Source organism: Podarcis pityusensis, assembly GCF_964106645.2.
Source record: "Podarcis pityusensis genome assembly, chromosome: 4".
NCBI lineage: Eukaryota > Metazoa > Chordata > Lepidosauria > Squamata > Lacertidae > Podarcis > Podarcis pityusensis.
In genome coordinates this window covers 36,827,752-36,851,091 of record NC_138027.1, presented here as the reverse complement: position 1 = coordinate 36,851,091, position 23,340 = coordinate 36,827,752, and the positions used below count along the sequence as shown (strand labels likewise).

Sequence of the window (23,340 nt, the reverse complement as noted above, 5' to 3'; positions counted from 1 at the left end):
AACATTCTACCAGAACAAGGAAGGATCCTGGTCCTGTCCACAGAGATATAATTTCACTTGGTGCCATTAACTTCAATGTTTCATTTGTACCATCTTATCTTCTCCATCCATATCATAGTTATGCACTGCCTTGCAATGCTCAAAAGGAATATATTGCACTAGTATACATAGATGGCTTCACCAGCGGAACACGTTTTTTATATAGTACTGTGCTGGTATAAAAGGCCCCTACAATCTTCCCTATCCACTTTCAGTCTTGCAGAACATGCTGCCTTTTAAATATGTGAAGCAGCTGGAAAACAGTAAGGTTATTGCTCTCCTCTGTCCATATCCAGTAAAACAAAAAACTATACATTATTTTCTACCGATTCCATTTATTCCATTGACTGCCTGTGATCCCTGCAGCTCTTTCATATGCGCAACAGACACAGGATTATTATCAGATTTAGGAGTTTAGAGGCAAAGCAAGCTCTGCACGGGCCAGTGAGAACACAAAGCAACAGGCTCCTGGGCTCAGTATGAGGGAAGAGTGTTGACTCAAGCAACAAGTTGCTCAGAATAAAGAGCCAGAGTCTGAGATGTAACTCTATTGGACTCTCGTGTTGCCCAAAGGCTGCTTCAGCTTCTTCTGGCCTATAAGCACTAGTGGTACCAAAGCACAAGCTAGCAGACCCCTCCTCTGACAAGCTGCCATAGTAGTAGCATACATAGTCCCGGGTTTGAATTCCTGGCACTCCACATAACAAATGCATATTTGCCAAAAGGCTGGCCCACAAGAGGACAAGGAAAGCCCAACCTTCTTTTTAAAAGTATAAAGCTTCACAAACTGTTTTACATTATCTTATGTTTGACTCCTTTCTTTATGATTTGTTGAAATGAACTCATTAACCTGCTAGTTTATCCAGTTTCGTTAAGTCTGACTACTGAGTGTAACCCTGACTCTTAAGAGGTGTGAAAGAGCTCTCCTGTTAAGACTGTCAAAGGAATTCATTACTGAGGGGGCAGAATGGCTTTGTGTACAAAGCCCAATCTTTTAAAGATTTTTAGCAGATTTGCTAATAGACTTGAACCGTAATGGATTTTAATACTTGAGTGACATGTATTCCACCACCCTAATATCCGATGGGCACAAGATCAGGGACACTTTCCCCAATGAAATTAATAATGCAGTCCTATGCATACTTAACTGGTAAAATCAACCAAATAAACATATATAAAATCAACCTGCACATTTCTTAACTATGTTCTCATGTCCCTTTGATTTCAGTGGAGCTTAAGCATGCCTAACGCTCTTTGGATTGAACCCAGTGGCTTCAAGCCTACACAGATTCATGTCCATTTATCCAACTGGAACAGCATGTAAAAGTTGTCAGGATCAGAGCCAACACTTGGGATTTATCTGTAGATTTTGCTATTAAAGTGTACTTAAAACCTAATGTATTAGACAAATATATTTAGAAAGAAACTATATTCAAACACTAAAAAGCTCAACAGAGTATGTACAAAGTTGAAGAAAATTCAGTTTTTAGACACTTCTATTATGTTTCCAAGTAAATTACTTCAGTGCTTTCTTTCAAGGATATTCAATTATTCTTTTCTTTTTATATGGACTTTTTAACATCATAATTTTTAGGTTCCAGTGACACTTTTAACATTACTCAGAGCCGCTCTCCAACAACAGAAAGAAACTTAAAACTGTCTCTTTATAAAGTTTTATGGCAGCCACACATAATTTAGGATACATAATAATCAGAAGTATACGTATCCCTTTAGCATGGCAATCAAGAGCTAGATAGTACACATATAATCATTTTCAGTGCTAAGCCAGTCCTCTCTGAAAACTTCACTAACACAACAGTGAGGAAAAGAGGGAAAACGCAGACACACAGAAAAAAAACAGCCTTCCCCATTATAAAATCCCACCAAACTTCAAGCAAAGAATCTAATTATATACTGCAGGATTATTTAAACATCCAGTTTTAGTTTTATATATTGATTAAATCTAATCTACTATTGGTAATAACAACAGTTAGCATGTACATAGCACTTTGTGTTCAAAGTATTTCATATACATTATCTTGCTGCAACCCTTACAACCAACCCTGTAAGGCAGGTCATCTCCCTATTTCCAAAGGAAGACAATAGCTACCCTAGGAGTAGTGAGAGGAAAGATCCCTGATACGTAACTTAGTCTCTTTGCCACTAAGCTACACCAGAGTACAGTCGTACCTTGGTTTTCGAACACCTTAGTTCTTGAACATTTTGGCTCCCGAACACCGCAAACCTGGAAGTGACTGTTCCAGTTTGCGAACTATTTTTGGAAGCCGAACATCCAACGGGGCTTCCACAGCTTCCGATTGACTTCCAAGGTACGACTGTATGTGGTATTATTACCATTAGTGGTGAGGTGTACAGATTAAACCCTTGCTCCTTCACATACACACTTCAGTCCCCATAGGTTTTAATAAGCAAGGGTAGTAGTCAACAATAGTCCTACTCAGAGTAAATCTACTGCAGTAAATGGACGTGCCTAACCTAACTTTAGACGGGTTTAGGACTACCCCAAGTTTCTATGAACTTTTCCTACTTTTGACCCAACTGAACTATAACATACGAAGTAGTTTTCCAAGAAGAGTAACATTTTTTTTAAGTCAGCATTTTAGGACACAAGATACAACTTACATTCCTGTGAATTCAGTGAGTTAATAACTGAGGTTTGAAGAAAACTGTCTTTGCTAGGAAATGTGAAGCCTTGGGCAAGGGAAGTGGGAGTACAGCTTTCCTTTCTCCTAACTTCTAACAAGGCATGCAATCTCGTACTCTATGATTGGAATGTCAACACAGAGAGGCTGCAGTAGTTCCAGTGTGAGGCGGTCACCCATTCCATGCTCTCGTTAGGGATTCTCAATGATCAAGGTTATCTGGAGTAATTCTTGAGCCTGTAAACTTGAAATAGACCCCACTGTTTCTACCTCTGAATACCTATTTCTGGAATACAGCTACTAATCACCAATTCTTATGAACACTAAATATAAAACATAAACCATTATACTCCCCACCACCACTATTAATTACATGTTTCTGTTGTAAGTCATAGGATAGTTCTGCTTTGTTTTGCACTGTTAGTGCATAAATACAGCATAGTATAATCATTAGGTTCAAACAGAATAGCCTTTGGACAGTCACTCATTATTCTAAAGTTATATTTTGCTGGCTATGTTCTTCTTTTGAACACAATAGATCTACATAATTCAAAATTCCCCTAAAACATCTACAGCTGTAAAAAATTATTGTGCAAATAGTGACAATTTAATAGCTATTTAATTGACCTAAATTGATGACTGCAGAAAAATAAATAGAAGGAAAGAGGAATTTCCAAAGAAAAGTGATACAACACCGAGGCTGCTATCCTATACCTGGGATTAATACTTTCCTGGGATTAATCCTCCCTAAATTTTAATGGAGTAGACAGGTATAAATTTGTGCTGAGAATGTCTTAAATGTTAAAGTCATATGGATGTTGTTCCCAACTCCTTGAAGATGCTTCCAGAATATTGAGTTTAGATTTAACTCTTAGGTTTGAACAGTGTTTATAAACCCTGTTGCATCTCTCAAAAATACTACATCTTCTGTTATAAAATATTACTTGCAATTTTTAGGTTCCCCTCCCCATTAAAACTATTCAGCTTAGTGAAACGAATATTGGGAGCCCAACGTGGGCATTTTTACATGCTAATTTCCTGATTAACAAACCCCACATACCAACACAGCCCCCCTATTCCCCACAAACACTGCATGCTGTCACATTTCCTGATTGTGTCTAAAGAAAACATGTTCTCTAAGAAATCTAAAAACTGAACAAGCACCTTACATCTGAATGTAAGAGACAGGTAGCCAGTATCTCACTAACATCAATCTTGTTCTGTGTGTGTACAGTTTACATACTTACCCAGGAAGGCAAATGGAAATTACAGGCAGAGGAAAATGAAGCTGTCTCCAAGCCTTTGTCATGTGATAGTGACCTATAAAGTATCAAATAGAGGCATATCATCAGCACATCATGATTTTACAATATTGCAGCTGGCCCAAAACTGCAGCAAGGCTAGAGGGATCCCAAAATTGCAACTTACTTTTGTCCCCCTTTGTACCCACCCAACAGTAAGTTCTTATTAAAATATGAAGCAATTTTGTGCCTCCAGAAGGAAAACACACAAACACACAAAACTGTCAAGTTTAAACTGTAAACAAAACCAACAGAGTGTTTATAAAGTGCACTGGGCGTGAACAAGTGAAAGAAATTGTATGGGGGATTCATCACTAGGGCAGGTCCCCCCCCCCCCCCCCATTAAACAGCACACCCAAGATGGCAAATACAGAGAAAGTTGAACTCAAATTGCAAATGGGAATCAAACAGGAAGGAAGCCCCTCGATGTGCACATGTAATCGGTTAGTCAGTTTCGTGGATGAATTTAAGCAACATCATACCGTTCTCCAAAACAAAATCTGAGACCCAGACTGCAGGTCTACACGAGACGTTGCAACATAGTTTCAGGTAGTCCCCATTTCCCGATCCCTCTTGATAAGATCCCCCTCCCACCTCCTTTCGCCATCGCAATCCAAAGAGAGAGAGAGAAATATTATATAGACCTGACTTCCTCCAGCACACGGGGAAAGAGAGCATTCGCCTGCAAGCCACCCCCACCCGGCCAGCCACCTACCCCACCATGCAAAGTGTAGGCAGGGCCACTGGGGTCTGGGGGTGAAAGCGAAGGTTGTTAAATATGGAGTGTCGCGAGGAAGATAAAGCAAGCCCAGAGCTTTCCCTTCTTCTTTCTGGTCAGCATCAAGTTTGCATCTTAGTTACAAAATGTCGATCTTAAAGGCTGACAAGACACAGGGAGGGAGAAAGAGAGAGAGTCCATCTTGCGGGGTGGGGGGGGGGAAGAGTGTTGCTGGAAGGAGCGAGGAGCAATAATATAACGTAAGAAAGAAAGAAAATCTCAAACCAACCCGAGGGGAAAAGTCTGCACAACACCTTGTAGGAGAGCCTGGAGCAGAAGGCAGCCGGAGAAGCGGGCGCCGGGGGAAGTGGGGGGCTGCTGCCGGATCTCCCCCCACTCCTCCTCCTCCACACCCTTTGCCTCCCCAGCGAGATTCGGTGAATCAGACTGGCAGCAAACACCTCCCTGCTGCTGCTGCTGCTGCTGCCGCCGCCGCCACTGCTCCCCTCCTCCTCCCCGCGGGCCCGAGCTATGATCCCGCGGCTGCTGCCACCGGGAAAGAGGAGGTGCTGCTGCTGCTGCTGCTGCTGCTGCTGGAGCCACATGGAAGCCCAGAATCCTTGTGGTTGCTCCATCTCCAGCGTGTTAGGGACGAAGAAGGGGGGGGCCAGCACCAAGAGAGTGGGTGTCTGGGTGGGTGGCAAGCTGCCCCCCTCGGCCTCACCCGTGCACGGAGCCGGGGATCTGAACGTGTCATGAGCAGGACAGGCAATGGTTTCAGAGCCCCAGGCCAAGTGACCATCCTCCGCGGCAGCCTGCTCCCCCACCACCACGCTCGCCTCTCTCTCTTGACAAACTTTCCGACAAGATCCACCCGCGAGAAGTCGCTAATTTCCCCCCCTCGCACTTTTCGGGGTGCTGGGGACGGCGGCGGCGGCGGGAAGGGGGGGGGGGAGAAAAACGGAAATAACCCCAGAAGACCAAACGCAGCTCGCAACAAGAGTGGCCGCGAACCGGGTATTTGCTTTAACTCTCTCCCAGATCCCCCCCACAACCCGCCAGGGCGCTTTCTTTCCGGCCCCCTCCCCACCACCACGACAGAAAAGGAAAGCGCTGGATTGGGGGGGGGGTGAAGGGAGAGAATAGCTTGCCTATGGCTCTCCGCTCGCTCTCCTCCCCCCCCCACCCCGCTCTCTGTCGTACATGTTGTCTCAGCTTCTTTTTGCATCGTTTCATTTTACCTTCCTCATTCAGCGGCAGCGGATTGTTCACAGAGATATTCCGAACGCAAACCTCCTCCTGCTTTCCAGATCCCAGGATTAACGAGACGTTTCTGTTTTGCTCACCCCACCTCCCTGGCAAAAAAAAAAAAAAAAATGCGCGTTGGTTTTGGGGATTTTTTTTCTGTTTCTCAAAAACCTCCTATGCCGGATCCAGCCATGCAAGTTTTCATACATTCGCAAATAAAACACCAGAGAGGAAGGAGAGAGAACGAGGGGAGGGCTGGTGAAGGAAGAAGGAGCGTCTGATTTCTGTAATTTACCAGCGACCCGATCTCGCAGCACAGCAAATAACAGTTCGACACCCATCTGCCGGCTGGTGGCTCCGTAACCCCCCCGGAAGACACGCGTCCCCCTCCCTGTGCAAACGACCTGCAAGTTTTCTGTCATCGCGACCACCCGGTGTCACAACTTACCTTCAGAAACAGGACTTTAAACTGCCAAGGCCTTCCTCTCCCCCCGCTTCCCCTCGCAGCCTCGCTCTCTCTCCACCTTAAACTTATTGACACAACATAATCCCACATTCATGCAAAATCCTGACACAGCCTCTCTCCTCCTCCGTCCGTCCCTCCCCCCCCATCTCTTTTATTCTTCCTTGCTCCCGGCTTGCACTATCACTTTTTTATATATTTATATATATATGTAAAATCTCTCCCACCCACCCCCCCTTTAAAAAAAACCACACTAACAAAACTCCCCTCTAATAATTGCACATTTTGATGTTGTTGTTTGTGTGGAAGGAAGCAGGAGGAGGGAAGGAGGGAGGGAAAGTGCCTTGCAAGACATGATCCTCTCTCTCTCGCTACCGGAAAACGAACGATTCCCAACTCTCGAAGCCCGAGCAACTGAGCCCCGTTTGTCGGAGGGGCTGCGGGGGGTGGGTGTGCTTCCCACCGCACCCCCCTTACCCTGCCCTCGCCCACAGTGACACAAAACACGAGCCGCCGCCGCGCAACACAAATAAATCAACGCACCGACGACATCGTCGCCCCCTCCCCCTCTTACAATGAACTTTCGTTTCTCGCTGCCCCTGTCAAAGAGACACAAACACGCGGGGGAAGGGATGCGTTGGGGTGGGGGGTGGGTTGTTTCGAATCCCTCCTGTGGGAGTCCCGGTTATTATATTTCCCGGCCCACCGTTGCTGCTGCTGCTCTTGCCTCCGTGCGGTGGTGAGGTTTCCAACGCAGCCTGGCACTGGCTGGCCTACCCTTGGGTTGGTGCTGCTCTTTTCCCTCGCTCGCTCTCCCTTTCCTGCTAAATGCATTGCATAGCATTGCAACTCACCTCTTTCCTCCGCCTCTCTTCATATCCTCTCTCTCTCTCTCTCTCCCCCCACCTTCTCCCAGCGCCCCACAACCACCACTCCTGCCCTATATAATCTAGAGAGCTCTAGAGCAGCGGCTTCCCCTCGCGCAAGGGCTGCGAAGACGCCCACCCCTGACCTTCTCTCTCTCGCCTCGACCCTCCCCATCCAAAGTTTGAGGCAGGAAAAGTGAATGGGGATGGTGGGCAGCGGGGACGCCGAGAGGTCTGCGCCTGCCTTCTCCGGGAGTCCACCCTGCGCCCGGTTGAGGAGGAGTCCTTGGGGGCTGCTGCCCCCATGCTTTTAAGTGAGTAATAATAGAAAGGGAAGTGTTGGGAAAGGGGAGCCCTTTCCTCCTGGCTCGGGGTGGAGAGAGGGAGGGGAGGCTGCTGGCTGCACTTACCTCCGACTGTGTGCCCGTGTGTGTGTGAATGAGTGTCTGTTGAGTGTTGGCGGCCGTGGCCAGTCAGTGTTTCTTTATGTGAAAGTGAGGAGAGCGAGAGCGAGAGGAGCAGCTCTCAAGCAGAGCCCACACTGTACACTGTTTCCCCCACATATACAGTACATTGCAAAGCCGGGGAGAAGACCGAAAACATTCGTTTTTTATATAAGGCAGCCTGCCATTGGCTCGCGGGGCTGAGGGGCAGGTTGGCCAGCCATACAGCTCGCCTGTTACACCCGAAGAGAAACGCACGCAACCACACACACACTCCCTCTCTCTCGCTCCCTCACATGCACACACTGGCGAGCGCGTGCACAAACTCACACGCCCGCAGAAAAAATATTATCGCGTATTTGTTAAAAACAAAAACAAAAAACCCGGCGTTTCGGGACCTGTAGGCAGCTTTTTCTTTTCTTGGTCAGGTGGAGGGAGGGCAGGTAGAAGGGAAGAGCAAAGTAGCGAGGGGAGGGGGAAGCAGCCGCGCCGGTGCATAAAAAAGAAGAAAAAACATGCCCGAAACTGGTGTCCATTAACTGACATGGGAGGTTTCCTGTGGTCATAAACTCCCAACTCCGATGGGCGCCGAAGTGGGGCGCTTGCTCGCCCGGTGTGTAGAGCCCCGCGGAAAAGCAGGGCTTTGTGTGACGATTTGCCAAGGGGAGCTGGCAGACAGTTGCCACGGGGCAGGATTTCAGTGGCTGGTGGTGATCTGGCTGTTTAGCTGGGCTGATCCCACGGAGAGGCCAAGAATACCTCCCAGAGAAGAAGTTCGCAGCGCCCGGGAAAAAAATGCCTTTCAGGGGCGCTGCCCAACTGAGAGATCAATACTTCTAGCTACACAAAAGTCTGCCCAGTGACGAGGTGGGGGGGGGGCGGTACGAAATACTGATTTTAGTGGCTGATCATCTCCCAAAATCTCTCTCAGTCAACAACAACAGTGCAGCAGCACGATTCTAGGGAGGGCTGGTGATCCACAACAGGGACCTAAAACAGTATTGACTTCATATTGAGATGCTCTCTTTAAATTACTACTTGAGTGGATGGATGGCTTTAATAAAACAGCAAAAGGGTCTTGTGGCACCTTAAAGACTCAACCTCCTTATGGCTTAAGCTTTTGTGGACTAGAGTATAGCTCATCTTGCGGTAGCTGCTTCCATGTATCATGCTGAATACCTATGTCACGAAAGCTTATACCATAATAAATTAGTCAATCTTTAAAGTGCTACAAGACTATTATTTTTTTGCTGCAACAGACTAACGAGGCTACCCCTCTGGAAATTGTAAGAAAACATTACAGCCACTCAATGGTGACAGTATGGCCTGTGGCTACATGTCTGTTCCCTGACAAGTTTTAAAGTTCTGTTAAACTGTCTTGTCTGCAGGATGGCATGGATGTATGCTTGAACAACATGTTTGTTTTATGCATTACATGTGTATACCTTGGCATCACAGGTACAGTTAACAGTATGAATGCACTTATGTATGCCTCAAACAAGGATTAATCTATCACTTCTTTTTAAAAATAAAATTAGTGCCAATATCATATGGTGTGGTTCACTCGTTTGATGGAAAAAGTCCTATGGCATCCATTTTTCTGCATTTTATGCTTAAGTGTTCAGTATGATATGTAGAAACAACTACTGGTCAGGTTTCTGTAAAGCTTTCACAGTCTTGTAGATTACATGGTAACATAATAATAAACAAAAACAACAATTTATAACTGAAGCAGCTTCTCAATCAGTTTTTCTAAATCACATTTTCAGGCCCTATCCAATGACTACTCTTATGTTTTAAAGATTGTATGACCTCTGCATAGTCATATCCCCTTATCTGATGCTATTCACACATAGAAAAGTAGATACCAACAGAAGTCCTAGGAACAGAAAGACTCCAGATCAGCTCCAAAGTTCACAGATTTTCTTTGGAAATACATGCCTGTTTATCGGTTCTTCCATTTTAGTTTCCCATACGTACAAAAGTACATATTAATCCAGAGAGAGAGGGAGAGGTGAGATGTAGTCTCTTTTCCTATTAAAAGTTCTTGTTTCTGTAATCGAAAGATATTAGAAGTCACAAAAAGCATGAAAGGCCCCACAATCCTCTTTTCTAACTGTAAATCTGTGATGGGAGTATATATTTCTGTGCTTCTGAGAGCACAGAAGCTGTTTCCATTTAAGAATATAAAGAACTTAGTTCTGTCCTCCTAGAGAGTGAAAATGCACTATGACTTTTCACTTTAAAACTGTTAGATTCCCCCCCCCCCTTTATATCTATGTAACAATGAAGACCAGAGAGAAGTAGAGGAAGAAATAGATTACAAGTAAGACTAGGTCACATTACAGCTGATAAGCAACCATTTTGACAAAGATATATAACACAACTGTTTTGATTTAAAAGCAGTTTGGGAGCAAGGAGCGCTTTTTGGCTAGTTAGGTAGCAATGGGGTGGTCGTATGCTTATTAGTGGCAATTAACAAATAATAAATAACTGAAAACTGATACACATGTAGCAAGTAAAGTTCTCCAGGACATAGAATGATGAAAAGTTTACAGTGCAATCCTATACATGTCTACTCAGAAGTAAGCCTTATTTAGTTCAATGAGGCTTTCAGGTAACTGGGTATAGGCTAGAGCCGAGAAAATCCAATATTACTTATCTGAGAGTAAGCCTCACTGGAACACAGTGAGATTTACTTAAGTAAACAGGCATAAAATTGTTTGTATGTTAAATTTATTTGTGTTAGGAGCAGGCCAGAAAGAAAATGGCCAGCCTAGATCCACATATTTGACTCCCGCTTATGCAGAACCTTGATCATGGCAAACTCTTATGTGTGTAGGCAGCTTCCAAGAAGTGCACACCTTTGCTTCTCTAGACAAAATCCAAAGAGTCCTGAGGTGCCTTAAAATCTCACAAGTGCACTCCAGTCTGCAGAAGCTTATGCTGCATACAAACCGACTGCCTTATGGCTCTTGATCAAGGGCTTAAGGCTGTAGTGTAAGTTTGATATGTTGGAAAGTAAACTATTTTTTAACTCAGTGGTTTGTCCGCAGTGTTCTAACAATTTTAATTAATTTGTTGTAACTTATTTGCTCTGCAACTTGCAAAAGTGTTTGTGTTTTGTATGTGCACACATAAATAGTGTGGCACTAGTATTCTGCTTCCCTCCCCCCCTTCATCCTCCCCTCTCCAAGTTGTTTAGTTGTTTCATCCTATGAACTGCATCATTGTTTTTAAGATGCTTATATTTTACCAAAATACCAAACGTCAAGAACCAAGTATTACAGTTATCTCATCAGTGCCTTTTAGAACATTGTTGGATAACTGTAATACTTGGTTCTTGACGTTCAGAAAAATTAAATTAAATCAAAATATGTGAGCACCTGCATTTTGATGGATTTAGTTCTAGTTACAGGTCGGTAGCCGCATTGGTCTGCCATGGTTGAAACAAAATAAAAAAAAATTTAAAAAAATTAAAAAATTCCTTCCAGTAGCACCTTAGAGACCAACATAGTTAGTTATTGGTATGACCTTTCGTGTGCAAGAAGTGTGCATGCACACGAAAGCTCATACCAATAACTACCTTAGTTGGTCTCTAGGATGCTACTGGAAGGAATTTATTTATTTATTTATTATTTCATTTTGTTTCGACATGGATTTAGTGACATCCCAAAATTGCTGATCACCTGTGAAAAATCTTAGTGATAGTTCTTAGCATTTAAGACATCCATATTTAATAAATTATCTTATTTACATCTTTTAAAATTGCTTTTATTGTTTATTAAAACATATTTTTATAACAAGTCTATGGAACAAGCTGAAAGCAGTAATTGGGATTCTGACATCTATTGGATTGCTTCAGGAACAGTATGATATGGTTTGAATGAGGGTGAGGGAGTAGGAATCTAACCCCCCCCCCCTTTTGGGGGGGTTTATTCAATCAGATGCATATGCAGCAAAGCAAACTGTAGATGTATTTCAGCATTTTGGTAAGTTCAAGTAAAACTGATTTTCCATTCATTATCTTCATGGATGTTAAAAATAGGTGACCTTTGACTCATTAGAGGCACCTGTCTTTGAACAGACTCAGGGCCTCAAATTTGACTCAAACTCTTGTACTATATGAGGAATGGTGAGGCATAAATGCAAGTTAGTTTCTGTAATGCTAAACAATAGACATATCTGAAACAAGACACTGTTTCACATGCTCTCTGACATTTCTCAGAGCAAAACAGTGCATTTGTCAAGCATTGGAGAAACAAGTTCATATTATGATAGTGAGCAAGCCAAATAAATGAGCCATCTCTATGCCCTGCCAAATAATTTCTGAAACATTAACTTCAGACATTTCTCTAGAATTCAGAAAGCACATTTGTACCTCTTGATGTCATAATTTTAGAATATACAGAGATGCCTTATTCTGAACAGACCAATGATCCATCTAGCCCAGTCATATCAACTCTGACTAGCCATTGATCCTCTAGGCTTCAGGCAAAAGTCTTTGCCAGACCTGTTGTATTGGATACTTTAATCACAGATACTAGAGACTGAAAATGGAATTTTCAATGGAAAACTGGTAACTTATAGTGAGATACATTACATATCAGTCTAATTAGGTAAACATTAGAAATATTGTTAAATTCAAATTCAGTTTCTTAAGACACTGAATTATGATAGCCTAATTAGTACAGTGGGAAGGTAAAATTATTATTTTTTAAAAAACCAGGTACTTTGCCGTTAAGAACACCCTCACATCAGGGTCACCTGAATCAGATAAGAAAAGATCCAAATGATCTCACTCAGCAGTTTCAAATATGTTGAACAGAACTGGATACAAGTTACAATCATGTGGGACCTCATAGCATAAAAGGCATGGGACTCTAAGTCTTTGAGCAATATCATGTCAAAACAGCCACTGGATGGGAGAGGAACCATCACAACACAGTGTCCCCAGTTCCCAAGCCTGCCTGTCCAAAAGCATGCCACAGTCAGTGGTATCAAAAGCCTCCAAGAGGTCCAGGAGAATCTACTTTGAAAGTCACCCCAAAATGTGACCAAGTCATTTTATGTGCAGAAGCCAACCATGAAACCAGATTAAAATGAGTCCAGATAATCAGTCTAATCCAATCGTGAGGGGGGTTGTGCAGTAACCATCTGCTCAAGTTCCTTGACCAGGAAAGTGATATTTGCAACCAACCCAAAGTGACTGCTGTCTTTGGGTTCCAGAGGGTTTCTAAAAAGCTGTCTCTCACAGAAGGAGACACTATTAACATCCTGGACTCGGCCAATCATTTCTACTAGAAGTAAACAAGCATGAGGGAAAGGGGTCAAGACAAAGGGAAGGCTGCACTCCACCAAGCACTCTTTTCACATCCTTATGTCACTACAACTAAGTTTTTTGTTTTTTTAAAAGGAGGACCAGGGTGGGCCCTGGACATATTCATCAACTGAACAAAGTTAGTAGTGTCTAGGCTGAGGTGGATGCAAATTATTTTATCATCCAAGTGTTTAGCAAAGTAGTCATAACAATGCATAAAAAGTTCCCTTATATCATTTTTTAAGACTAGGTTGCAAAAGGCTGCAAGCTGCCTAGAAAATCTCTGCTGGATAGCACTACCTCGACTAGATGGCGGTGGCAAAATATTGTTTCTTCACTGCTATCACCCGTGTAGAGCAGGCTCATAAGTTAGGCTCATAAGAGTTTCCTGCCACTTGTGTTCAGTCCGTCTCCCTAACAGCTTCATCTTATTTTAAAATAATGAGTAAACAGGTTCTGCTAAATGGTACTTAGAAATAAGTGTGTTAACAGTGTCCCAAATCCTACAGAGCACCAGCAATAGCAGCGGGAAACTCAGAATTCTCTGAGTCCATATGCCTTTAAGGGTGGCCCATTAATAGAGCTGCCACACTGGCAGAACAAAATAATTGCTTAAGTTTAAGAATCACATGAAAATGCTCTGACTATGACAAGGGGGGGGGGGGACAAAGAAAATTTCCTATTATTTATTACTACTACTACTACTACCCCGCTCATCAGGCCGGGTTTCCCCAGCCACTCTGGGCGGCTCCCAATGGAATATTAAAAACACGATAAAACATCAAAATATGAAAAACTTCCCTAAACACCCCCATCACCATATACTGTCTAATCAGGAACATGAAATCAGCAGCATAACCTGTCACGTGTCAATGACATTCTGAAACACCCCCATGGTTTGTCATGTCAGCAATGAATACCTGAGCTGTACCAGATGAAGCAGCCATGACATAAATGTTTTGAGAACACTTGACATATCGTGAATATTAGAGAGCACAACAATCAGGAACTTGGTACTCTCTCTTACACAACTGCTCAACATCAGGAAACTCCTAACTCCATCGAGACACAACTAAGTCTACTGCCAACTAGTGACTAAACTATATATATTATAACCACAATCTATTGAGTTGGAGCAAACAAGGCTGCCATGGCAGAAATGTTTAACGGGTGCTTGAAGTTTTTAGTCTTTCGTGAATTCCTATAGAAAACGACCTCTCTGAATTATGTGTGGCTTGACACTTTGCTATCCAAAAGTTTTTGCACTTCGCCAGATGTTGTAGAGCACTTCTAGGCTTTTTAATATGTAGTTTAAGAGAAAATGCTAATTTAAATCTGCATTTTTAGAAAAAAAATGCTTGCTTAAATACATATCAAAATAGTATTTTTGAGATATTTCTTAAATTCATGAACTAATGTAAAAATGGAATAAAAAATAGTACAACTATCCTGTGAATTGGCCTTAATCCCCCTTTAAAGCCATCACCAAATCTTGTGGCAAAAATTCCATTTTTTTATTTATATATTCATGTGGAAAGGTATTGAGGAGAAGGTCTGTTTGACCTAAATCTCCTGCAAATCATTGTTGTGAAAAAGGGAGAAGATGTAGTCAGGGCTTTTTTTTTCCCCAGCCAAAACTCAGTACTGGCACCTCTCAGGTGGGCGCTATTGCTATTATAAGAGAACAAGGGAGACATTCAGGAAAATAATATTGGATGTAGCACTGTCCACTTTCTACATACTATGCATAGATTTAAGAGTAGGGACAGGTGCAGTTTGATCACAGTAGCAAAAAGGGCAACTGCTCACAGAAATTGCTATACTATCCTTGTATAAAGAGGTGCTTATGCATTTTCCAGGTGGGCCTGTGTGTGACCAGATGGAGAAAATTAAGGTTACAGAGGTACCTCGGGTTAAGAACTTAATTAGTTCTGTAGGTCCGTTCTTAACCTGAAAATGTTCTTAACCTGAGGTACCACTTTAGCTAATGGGGCCTCCCGCTGCCACCGCATGATTTCTGTTCTCATCCTGAAGCAAAATTCTTAACCGGAGTTACTATTTCTGGGTTAGTGGAGTCTGTAACCTGAAGCGTCTGTAACCTGAGGTACCACTGTATCTGGGTATAACATGGCAAAATATGGAACACTCTAGGAATTACTGTGGAGATAGGCTACATGAGATGGTAATATGAGATAGTACATATGTTGAAGAAAAGGTAAGCACCTGTTAATCTGAGAGTCATGCTATAGGAAGTCTGGGAAGCTCAGTTGGTAGAGCATGAGACTCTTAATCTCAGGGTCATGGGCTAGAAGCCCACGTTGGGCAAAAGATTCCTGCATTGAAGGGGGTTGGACTAGATGACGCTTCTGGTCCCTTCCAACTCTACAATTTTATGATTCTATTATTTCACCTCTAATTACAAGTTATGATTAAAAGTCTATGTAGATTTATTTCTATTTTTTGTGGGAAATATTAGTACTTTGTGTGTTAAAGGAAGCCAGCTGATCACAGAGTTTAAGATACATGCAGATTCTACCCAGAATGCTCTCCTCTTCAGATAGAATGATACGGACAGCATTGGCTAAGTCAGAATCTTGCTTTCTCTTCAGCTTGGTCAAGGGCTAGTTTCCTTCCTTCTGTTAAAAAAGAATTGAAATTATTACCCATTAAAAAACAGTTAAAAGAAATTACAGTCTCGGGAATAGGGTGGGTCCTGAAAACACACTTTTACACTTATCACATTTTGCTAAATTTTGTTGCTGCAAATATGAGTAGTACAAAGAAAATGATACAGAATGCAGAGACACATCTTTCTTAGGGCGTCTATTGTCACTATTGAAATATTTTGCATCACTCTATTGTTGTTGCCTTTTTATATAAAAAAAATATGTTGTCAGATACAGCTGCTGTGCAACTGAGGGTGTGTCAAGGCAGAAGCAGGCAATCTGTCATCAATGAGAGCAGCATCACCCAGTCTCTCAACCTGGAAGCAGGCCTGACAAGGGAGGTTTTTATAGTACCAGGCACAGTACGTATCCAGATCTGGTTCATTGGTTCAACGAGTGTTCTTTGTATCTGGCCTCTTTGCAGTTCTCTGTTTTGGCTAGATCTGTAAAGCAGTGCTCAGGCTGCATCCCACCTTACATTCTTTAGATCCGAGAAAGGGAACCCGTGGACCTCCAGATGTTGTTGAGCTACAAATTTCTTCATCCCAGACCACTAGCAGGGGATGATGGGAGTTGTAGTCTAGTAGCATCAGGAGGGCCACTGGTTTCATTTCCCTGCTTTAGATAATCACTTCACTACCCCTTGTTTACTTATTTCAGGCTCTCTCCTGCCCCCCTCAACCTTTCCTGTTGGCTGGGGCTGATGGGAGTTGTATTCCAAAACATCTGGATGACATCACATTGGGGAAAGTCTGAGTTATACCATAACATTTGTTAAATGAGTCTAGGTGCCAGCCTATTGTTTCGAACTCCAGTTTAAGATAATAGGGGACAAACCTAAAGCATTATAATCTATATATGTGTTTCTGTATAATTTCTTCATCAAGTTATGCACAAGCACATACTTAAGATAGTTTAATTATTAAAACTATATACCTATAGCTATTATATGTGAAATAGGTAAAGTTGAAAGATACTATTGCAGTGGAAGACTGTATCCCACTCACTGACTTCCTTTTCCCCTCACCCCTTGTCCTTAACAGCACCGTCATTTTTCTATAACATCAATTTCCTTCAGAAACAAACAGGATTCTTTTCTATAAAAAAAAATACTCAGAAATTGAAGCTTATTAAATTCATTGAGGCGTTTAAGAGATGCTTCATTATTCCACCCCTTTCTCACATTGCCCGGGGCAGAGGTGACCATTGGTGCCTCTGCAGTACCATGATCTTTCAGGGTAGTGCTGCATGCTTTACGATGAGAGATGTGAAACATTAGCCATCCAGCTGCTGCCTGAGCCTGCAGGCCTTATATATGAGCTGCTACCATGGCCAGCTACATTAAAGGCCATTGTGTGCTTAGAGAAGGGAGACTGCGAGGCTGCCAGAGGATGCACCTTCTATTTGTACAATGCTTTCTCTCCCAGTTGCATGACATATCCACAGTCTTGCTTATTTTCTCAACATGTAACACTTTTCTCTGCCCCCAACTCAGTTACAGTGTCTTTAAAGCTTAGAATGTTTTTGCCTCGAGCCCGCATACACAGATTGTAGAAGACACGTGTTAACATATTTTGTTTTAATGGTCTACATATACTCCCGTTAAGCTATTTTGTTATGATAACAAAATAGCCATATTTTGTTATGAAAAGTAACGATTCTCGACTTTGTCGAAATAGATACCCCCAAAATGATGTAATACAGAACAGTGATTTTCGCACTTTTACTAATACTCTATCGGGGGGGGGGGGGGGGAGCTAAAGGGATTAACTGAAATTGTTTTAACTTTTTATAAAGATTCTATAAGGAAAGGAGAATGCAGCAAGAAATATCAAGTAATGATATCAGAGAGGAGATCAGTGTAAATGAAAACATGAGACTTATGGTTTTGTTACATATTTTGGAGTTGTCTGCTTATTCTGGAGTTGTTTGTTGTAAAGAATGTATATTATGTGAATAAAAAAAGGAATGAAAGAAAGAAAGAAATATCCTCTCGCTGAATAATGCAAAAAATAAATAAATACTCTATCCTGAGGTAAGTCTGTCATTTGGTCAATTAGCCACTTTGATGTGGTTTTAGGTGCAAAAGATAGTACAAAGTAGGTGCAAAAGATAGTACAAAGTAGGTGCAAAAGATAGTACAAAGTAGCTACGACTAAATCTGACTATTTCCAATATGTATCTATCTAGTGTAAACTTATCCATAATTCAATTCAGTTCTGTTTTCCTTCTAATCTGTCAGTCTTTTTTTTAAAAAAGTAAAAAAAAACCAAACTTGTAAAGTACAATTTGAATTGTTCTTTTATCTCAGAATGCACGTATTTCTCTCAAAATGTAGATGGAAATGCTTATTTTATCTCTAAGTACATCTTAATGTGTATTTATCTCAATGTAATATTTCAGTACGACTTTTGATAGATAAAACTGCCAAGAACTGTATCACAGCTTCAGGAGAAATGGCAAAGCTGGTGTTTCAAACCACACAATAGTGCAAGACCTGCAGATTTCATATAAGAATTTCCCTAAGTTACATTTATTAAGCATCCCTATTACAAAATGCCATTTTTTTTGTTAGATGCACAGTGTTGTAAAGCCTCTTACAAATCTCTGACACATGTGGAATAAATACACCATCAAATCTACAACGTACAGAAATTGTGCCTCAGACTTACAATAATCTAAAGGAATTGTGACTCAGGCCCCCATAGCCTGGTATAGGTTCAAAATGTAAACTAAGCTAGGACAGCCTGAGTCATAACATTTGCATGCATCCAGAGCAGGCTTCCTCAACCTGGGCCCTCCAGATGTTTTTGGCCTACAACTCCTATGATCCCTAACTAAAAGGACTAGTGGTCAAGGATGATGGGAATTGTAGTCTCAAAACATCTGGAGGGCCGAAGTTGAGGAAGTCTGATCCAGAGCATTCACAAGACCGGTGTCCCTGCCCCTAAAGTGCTCCTCCAACACAATTTCTTTTACCTTTCTTGTAAGATACCCCCCACATGTCCAGGCCCAGATAAAAGACCTATAAAGAATTTCTTAGGGAGGCTATCCATTTACCTTGCCTAGTAAACACTGCTTTATTAATGGTAAGCATGATCTCATTTGTGGCAGTGGGAATATTGGTACTTAGGTAGGGACCTAACAAAGACAAGGAGGGCTTTTGTCAGATTAACAATATAAACAGGGCCAGCCCAATACATTTTGGCACCTGAGGCAAACTACACAGTGGTGTCCTCCCTTCCTGCCAGGGAAGAGGGGGTGAGTGAATATCTCATGGGTGGGCCAGGCCTGACTATAAAATACCTCAGTCCAGTAGTAACTGTTGCTCAGTGGCATAGCATGAGTGGGGCTGCAGGGGCCTTTGCTCTGGGCACAAAAATCTTAGAGGTGCAAAAATTCAAAAGAAAAAGATAGTAGTAATAAAAAATAAAGAAGAGCACGCCCTCACACAGAACATTTCCCAATATTTATGTGGGCAGACTGAGGAGCAGATTTGGGCGACAGCCAGTTGCCAGGGCACCCTCTGAACGGACTTTAGAAAGCTACCTGCTCCCAACCATTAAGAAGGCCTGAAAGATATACCTCTTGCATCTGGCATATTCATGATTGATGTTTTACAACTGGAATTCTGCTTCGTTATTGCTGTGAAAAGTGTTTTAATTGACTGGGTATTTTTACTGGCTGTTCTCTTTGGTGGAGGGGGGAGGGCAAGATTTGTTAATTTTATGGTATCTGTGTTGTCCATTATAATTTTTATTGTAAATTGGCTTGGAGAAGCATTGCCTAAAAAGGCAGCCTAGAAGTACTTTAAATAAATAAATTGTTGGTTTGAAAACATTGCTCTCTTTTTGTGTGTGTAAAATAGCATGGACACTAAACAGTTCTGCTAGTGTAAGGAGTTTTAGCTGTGCAGTGGAACTTCCCCACCTTCTCCTCTCCCTTTAAAAGACAGATTTTAGGCTTTCCTGGCCTACAGTAAAAACAACGGGCTTTTTAGTTTATCATGATGCTTGCACAAGCTTTGAACCTGCACCAATAGCTCAGCATCCAGGATAGTGTGGGGTATCCTTACTGCTGGTATTCAGAACTTCTTTTCTAGAAGCAGTACTGGGTGAGTATGGCAATCCTGAAATTACACACTGGCCTATAAAGCAAGAAAATTAAAAGGGAAATTTTAAATTTCAAGCAAAGTTTCCTAAAATTGCAGGGGGGTGAGGGTTGTTTTGTTTTTAAATCAAATGTAACCACAGAGCAGAGTGAGCAGTCCTAGTTTTACCCAGCGGGAGAAGACATACACAGCAAACCTTGCTGCTTTTTATACTTCACAAAATAGTGCAAGCTGGGAAGTGCGGGTCTGCTGTGTGTCACTAGTCCAGTAGGTACCTGTGAGACACAACCTCATAGCACGTAGCATTTGAAACAGCAATATATAGACTAACTGGTGGAAGATGGAGACAGATTGGCTAAGGCAATGCCTATCAAGCATCTCTTATCTCATTCTACTACTGTAATTCTACATCTATAGCACAGGGGGCAAAGCAGATTTCTCTGAACGACCACTCTTACTAGGAAGACCTGTAGTTATCGAAAAGGAAGTAGCTGCTACTATTCTCCCTAACCACAACTGCCTCCCGCTTGCCTCTCTGTAGTCTCTCCGTGTGTCTGCTATACAACACACACAAAAATATCAGCCCCAAAATGCACTCACCGGACATAGAAACATTCTGATGGGATAATACACCAACATTCTTATCAAATTTATGAACGGTTTAATAGTGCTTCACATGATGCTGGGTTGATGGATAGTTGCTTATTTGAATGGTCCTGTCCATGTGGGGTGGGGATGATTAAGGATACCGTTCCGGTAGATCTAGTGTTCTGTGTGATGGAGCCAGGGAGCGAGAGAATGCCTTTGGGTAAACTTTGCAGCACAGCCGTTTTGTATTACACCACATCCAGGGATTTCTCTGTTAATCATGTTGTTGCTCATTAAAACTTGATTTGATTTGTGGGCTTTAAACATTATTCCTTGTGAGAAAACTCTTGCTGACTTGCCCTTGTATTTTGTTTCTGTTGAGTCATCCCACGCAGACATTGGAACAGAGGACCCTTCATGTCTAAGAGAAAGCAAGTCAAAAAAGAGCAGTCAGTATTTGCTCTGCCGCCTATTGCCTCCTTCTTCCTTTGCCCCTCTCTTTTCATTGTCTCGTCAGTTTTCACAATGCCTGATTCCTTATTTCTCCTTTAACTATGGATGTGACTGCATACCTTGTTTTTACCGAGTCTTACGTCCAAACTAGATGTGACACATATAGTTGCATGTACCTTTCTACCAAATTCTCCCTTTTTCAGACGGAAAACATCCTATGTCAAAAACAGAGAGCAGAGAAAGCGGTAGGTGGGAATAATCAGAAGGCTTAACCATTTGCCTTTTGATTAGTTTTTCACTAGCATGGCAAGGATATTGTGAGCAGGGAAACAGCCCAAGGAGAAAGGGTCAAGTTCCTTCTGTCGCTGCTGCTCCTTTGCTCAAAGATGAAGCTTGCTGAGGACTGTTTTTGATTTTATTTTTATTTTCTACTAAAAAAAAAACCATTTAGGAGGAAAAAAACATACATGCCTAGTTATGTCCTTCCTTCAGGCTCAATTATAGTTATATTTAAGCAGAAAAAGTTAAATATTGCCCTCCTCCCAACTTAGCACAACAAACCTTCTTAAGATTTATAATATTAACTTGCAACGTATTTAGGATTAGGGAGAATGTAAGAAGCACCCTGCTGAATTTGACAGTGGCCAACCCAATGCCGGCTTAGGGAATTGTGCAAACAGGATACCATGGTCAATGGTACTAGAAGCCACTGAAAGATCAAGAAGCACTATCACACTCCCTCGGTCCTGCTCTTAAGACAAATCATCTGACAGCTGACTAAGGCTGATTCAGTCCTCAAACCGTGCTAGAACCCAGACTGAAATGGATCCAGATAATCTCTATCCACCTGGAATTCCTGCAACTGCCCCCCCCCCCCCGCTTTCCACTTCCTTACCCCAAAAAGGGCATATTCACAACCAGATGGCCATAGTTATAAACAAGGGTTCAGGAACCTCCAAATGATGCTCAACTCCCATAATCCCCGCTGGGTGGCGTTGACGGGAAATGGATTCCAGCACGATCTGGGCATACTACCACCTGTTGAAGGGCAAGATGCACAACTCCATTGTGTAGGGATGCATTCACCACACCCTGGACCCACCTGTTCATAACTTCCCCACCAGAATGGCTTTCACCAGCCAGGATGGACAGGGGTCAAGAGAAGTTGCGATTGCATCATTGCAAGGCTCCCGCTCACATCACTGTGTGACTTGCACCCACCTTGCATAATTTTACAAACTTGTATAAACTCCTGTTGTTGTTGTTTTTTTAAACAAAAAATATGAAACACTGTGGGAAATATTACAATGAAGTACTAACAATAATTCTTTTCGCATCGTCAATTCTATAATGCAACAAACAAGCTATCACTCTGCTTTGGAACAGGTTTTTAAAAGAAAAGCCTGACTAGCATTTCATATACCTTTTAATTGCATAACTTTCTAAAGAAATGCCTGAAGTAACTGATATTATACTAGTCTGAAGTCTTGTTTCTTCTGTTTTACTCCAAGAAAACCCATTTATCCTAAATAGAACCTAACAAGGCAGACATGTATGTACAAAATATTTTCCCCCAATGTGATCCCATTGAGATCCCAGTATGAAATTATGCAGGTAGATCAATACAATTTTTTATTTAAAAAATCATCATGTTAATTTTTAATCACTTTTTATAATTTTAATTTTTGTAACTTAAATTTAAAATTTAAAGTAAGTCTATCTTGCGACATATTATATTAAAGTCCATGAAGTTCTGAAGAAATTGATGTTTTTAGTTTTGACTTCTCTCAATGCCGGGCTGAGCGTTTTAAGATTTTTGTGTAGTCCAACAAGGCCAAAATTGTCAATTTTTTGAAATGTCAAACCCTCATAATTAAATGGGATGTGGTAAAAAGCTAAAATTTTGATCATTCGACAAGTGTACAAAATATTAAGAAAACTGGATGACATTGTTCCCTAATATCCACTGTTTGTTTCTTGGTTTCTTACTGCCAGTTCAGATCTTATAAGTGTATTTATGAAATTAGGGTTTTTCACCCCTTGGTTCCTCACTTTATACCAATTCAATCCCATTCTGTTCATCCAGTTTCAGGAGATCCTTCTGGACCTCTTTGTAGTCTTCTTGGGATTTGACCATCCTGATTAATTTAGGGCCACTACACACCTCAATGATGGAATTTTGATAGCAATAAAATAGCGAAGCCCCGCTTGAAGGTCCAACAGAAAATTGAATGGAAACAACAAACTCTACTATATATTCCTGCTAACAACTAGCTGTTAACATTATATTGAGTGTATTTATTCAGTAATCGGTGTATTTAAGTGGTTATGTCATTCACCATATGTATAAGATGGGGCTTTTCAATCAGAGTAGACTCATGTAAAATTATATTCAGTGTAGATAGCAATCGAGTATGCAAAAAAATGCATAAATTATACTGGGGTTAATGGGATTTACAGT

At 41.8% G+C, this 23,340-nt stretch overlaps 1 protein-coding gene and 1 long non-coding RNA gene across 8 annotated transcripts in view; one reads left to right on the top strand and one right to left on the bottom strand.

Moving 5' to 3' along the window:
- BBX (BBX high mobility group box domain containing) overlaps nucleotides 1-7,874 on the bottom strand; it is a 131,655-nt gene extending 123,781 nt beyond the window's left edge. For 3 of the 7 annotated variants that reach the window (XM_081002676.1, XM_081002673.1, XM_081002675.1), the window contains exons 1-3: nucleotides 7,709-7,874; nucleotides 5,963-6,076; nucleotides 3,950-4,022 (exon numbers count right to left, since the gene is read on the bottom strand). Coding sequence is in view for 1 of the 7 variants with exons in the window: in XM_081002672.1 (XP_080858798.1) it covers nucleotides 5,963-5,971 (9 nt within the window). In the remaining 6 variants the exon portion in view is untranslated. Of the gene's footprint in view, nucleotides 1-3,949; nucleotides 4,023-5,035; nucleotides 5,125-5,962; nucleotides 6,077-7,708 lie in introns of those variants that run through there. The other 4 variants (XM_081002674.1, XM_081002678.1, XM_081002672.1 and 1 more) reach the window with 3 other exon arrangements.
- The window catches only part of LOC308475655, a 74,940-nt gene continuing 59,073 nt past the window's right edge, over nucleotides 7,474-23,340 (top strand). Inside the window, exon 1 of the long non-coding RNA XR_013985346.1 lies at nucleotides 7,474-7,612. This is a non-coding gene — a long non-coding RNA (uncharacterized lncRNA). The remainder of the gene's footprint in view (nucleotides 7,613-23,340) is intronic.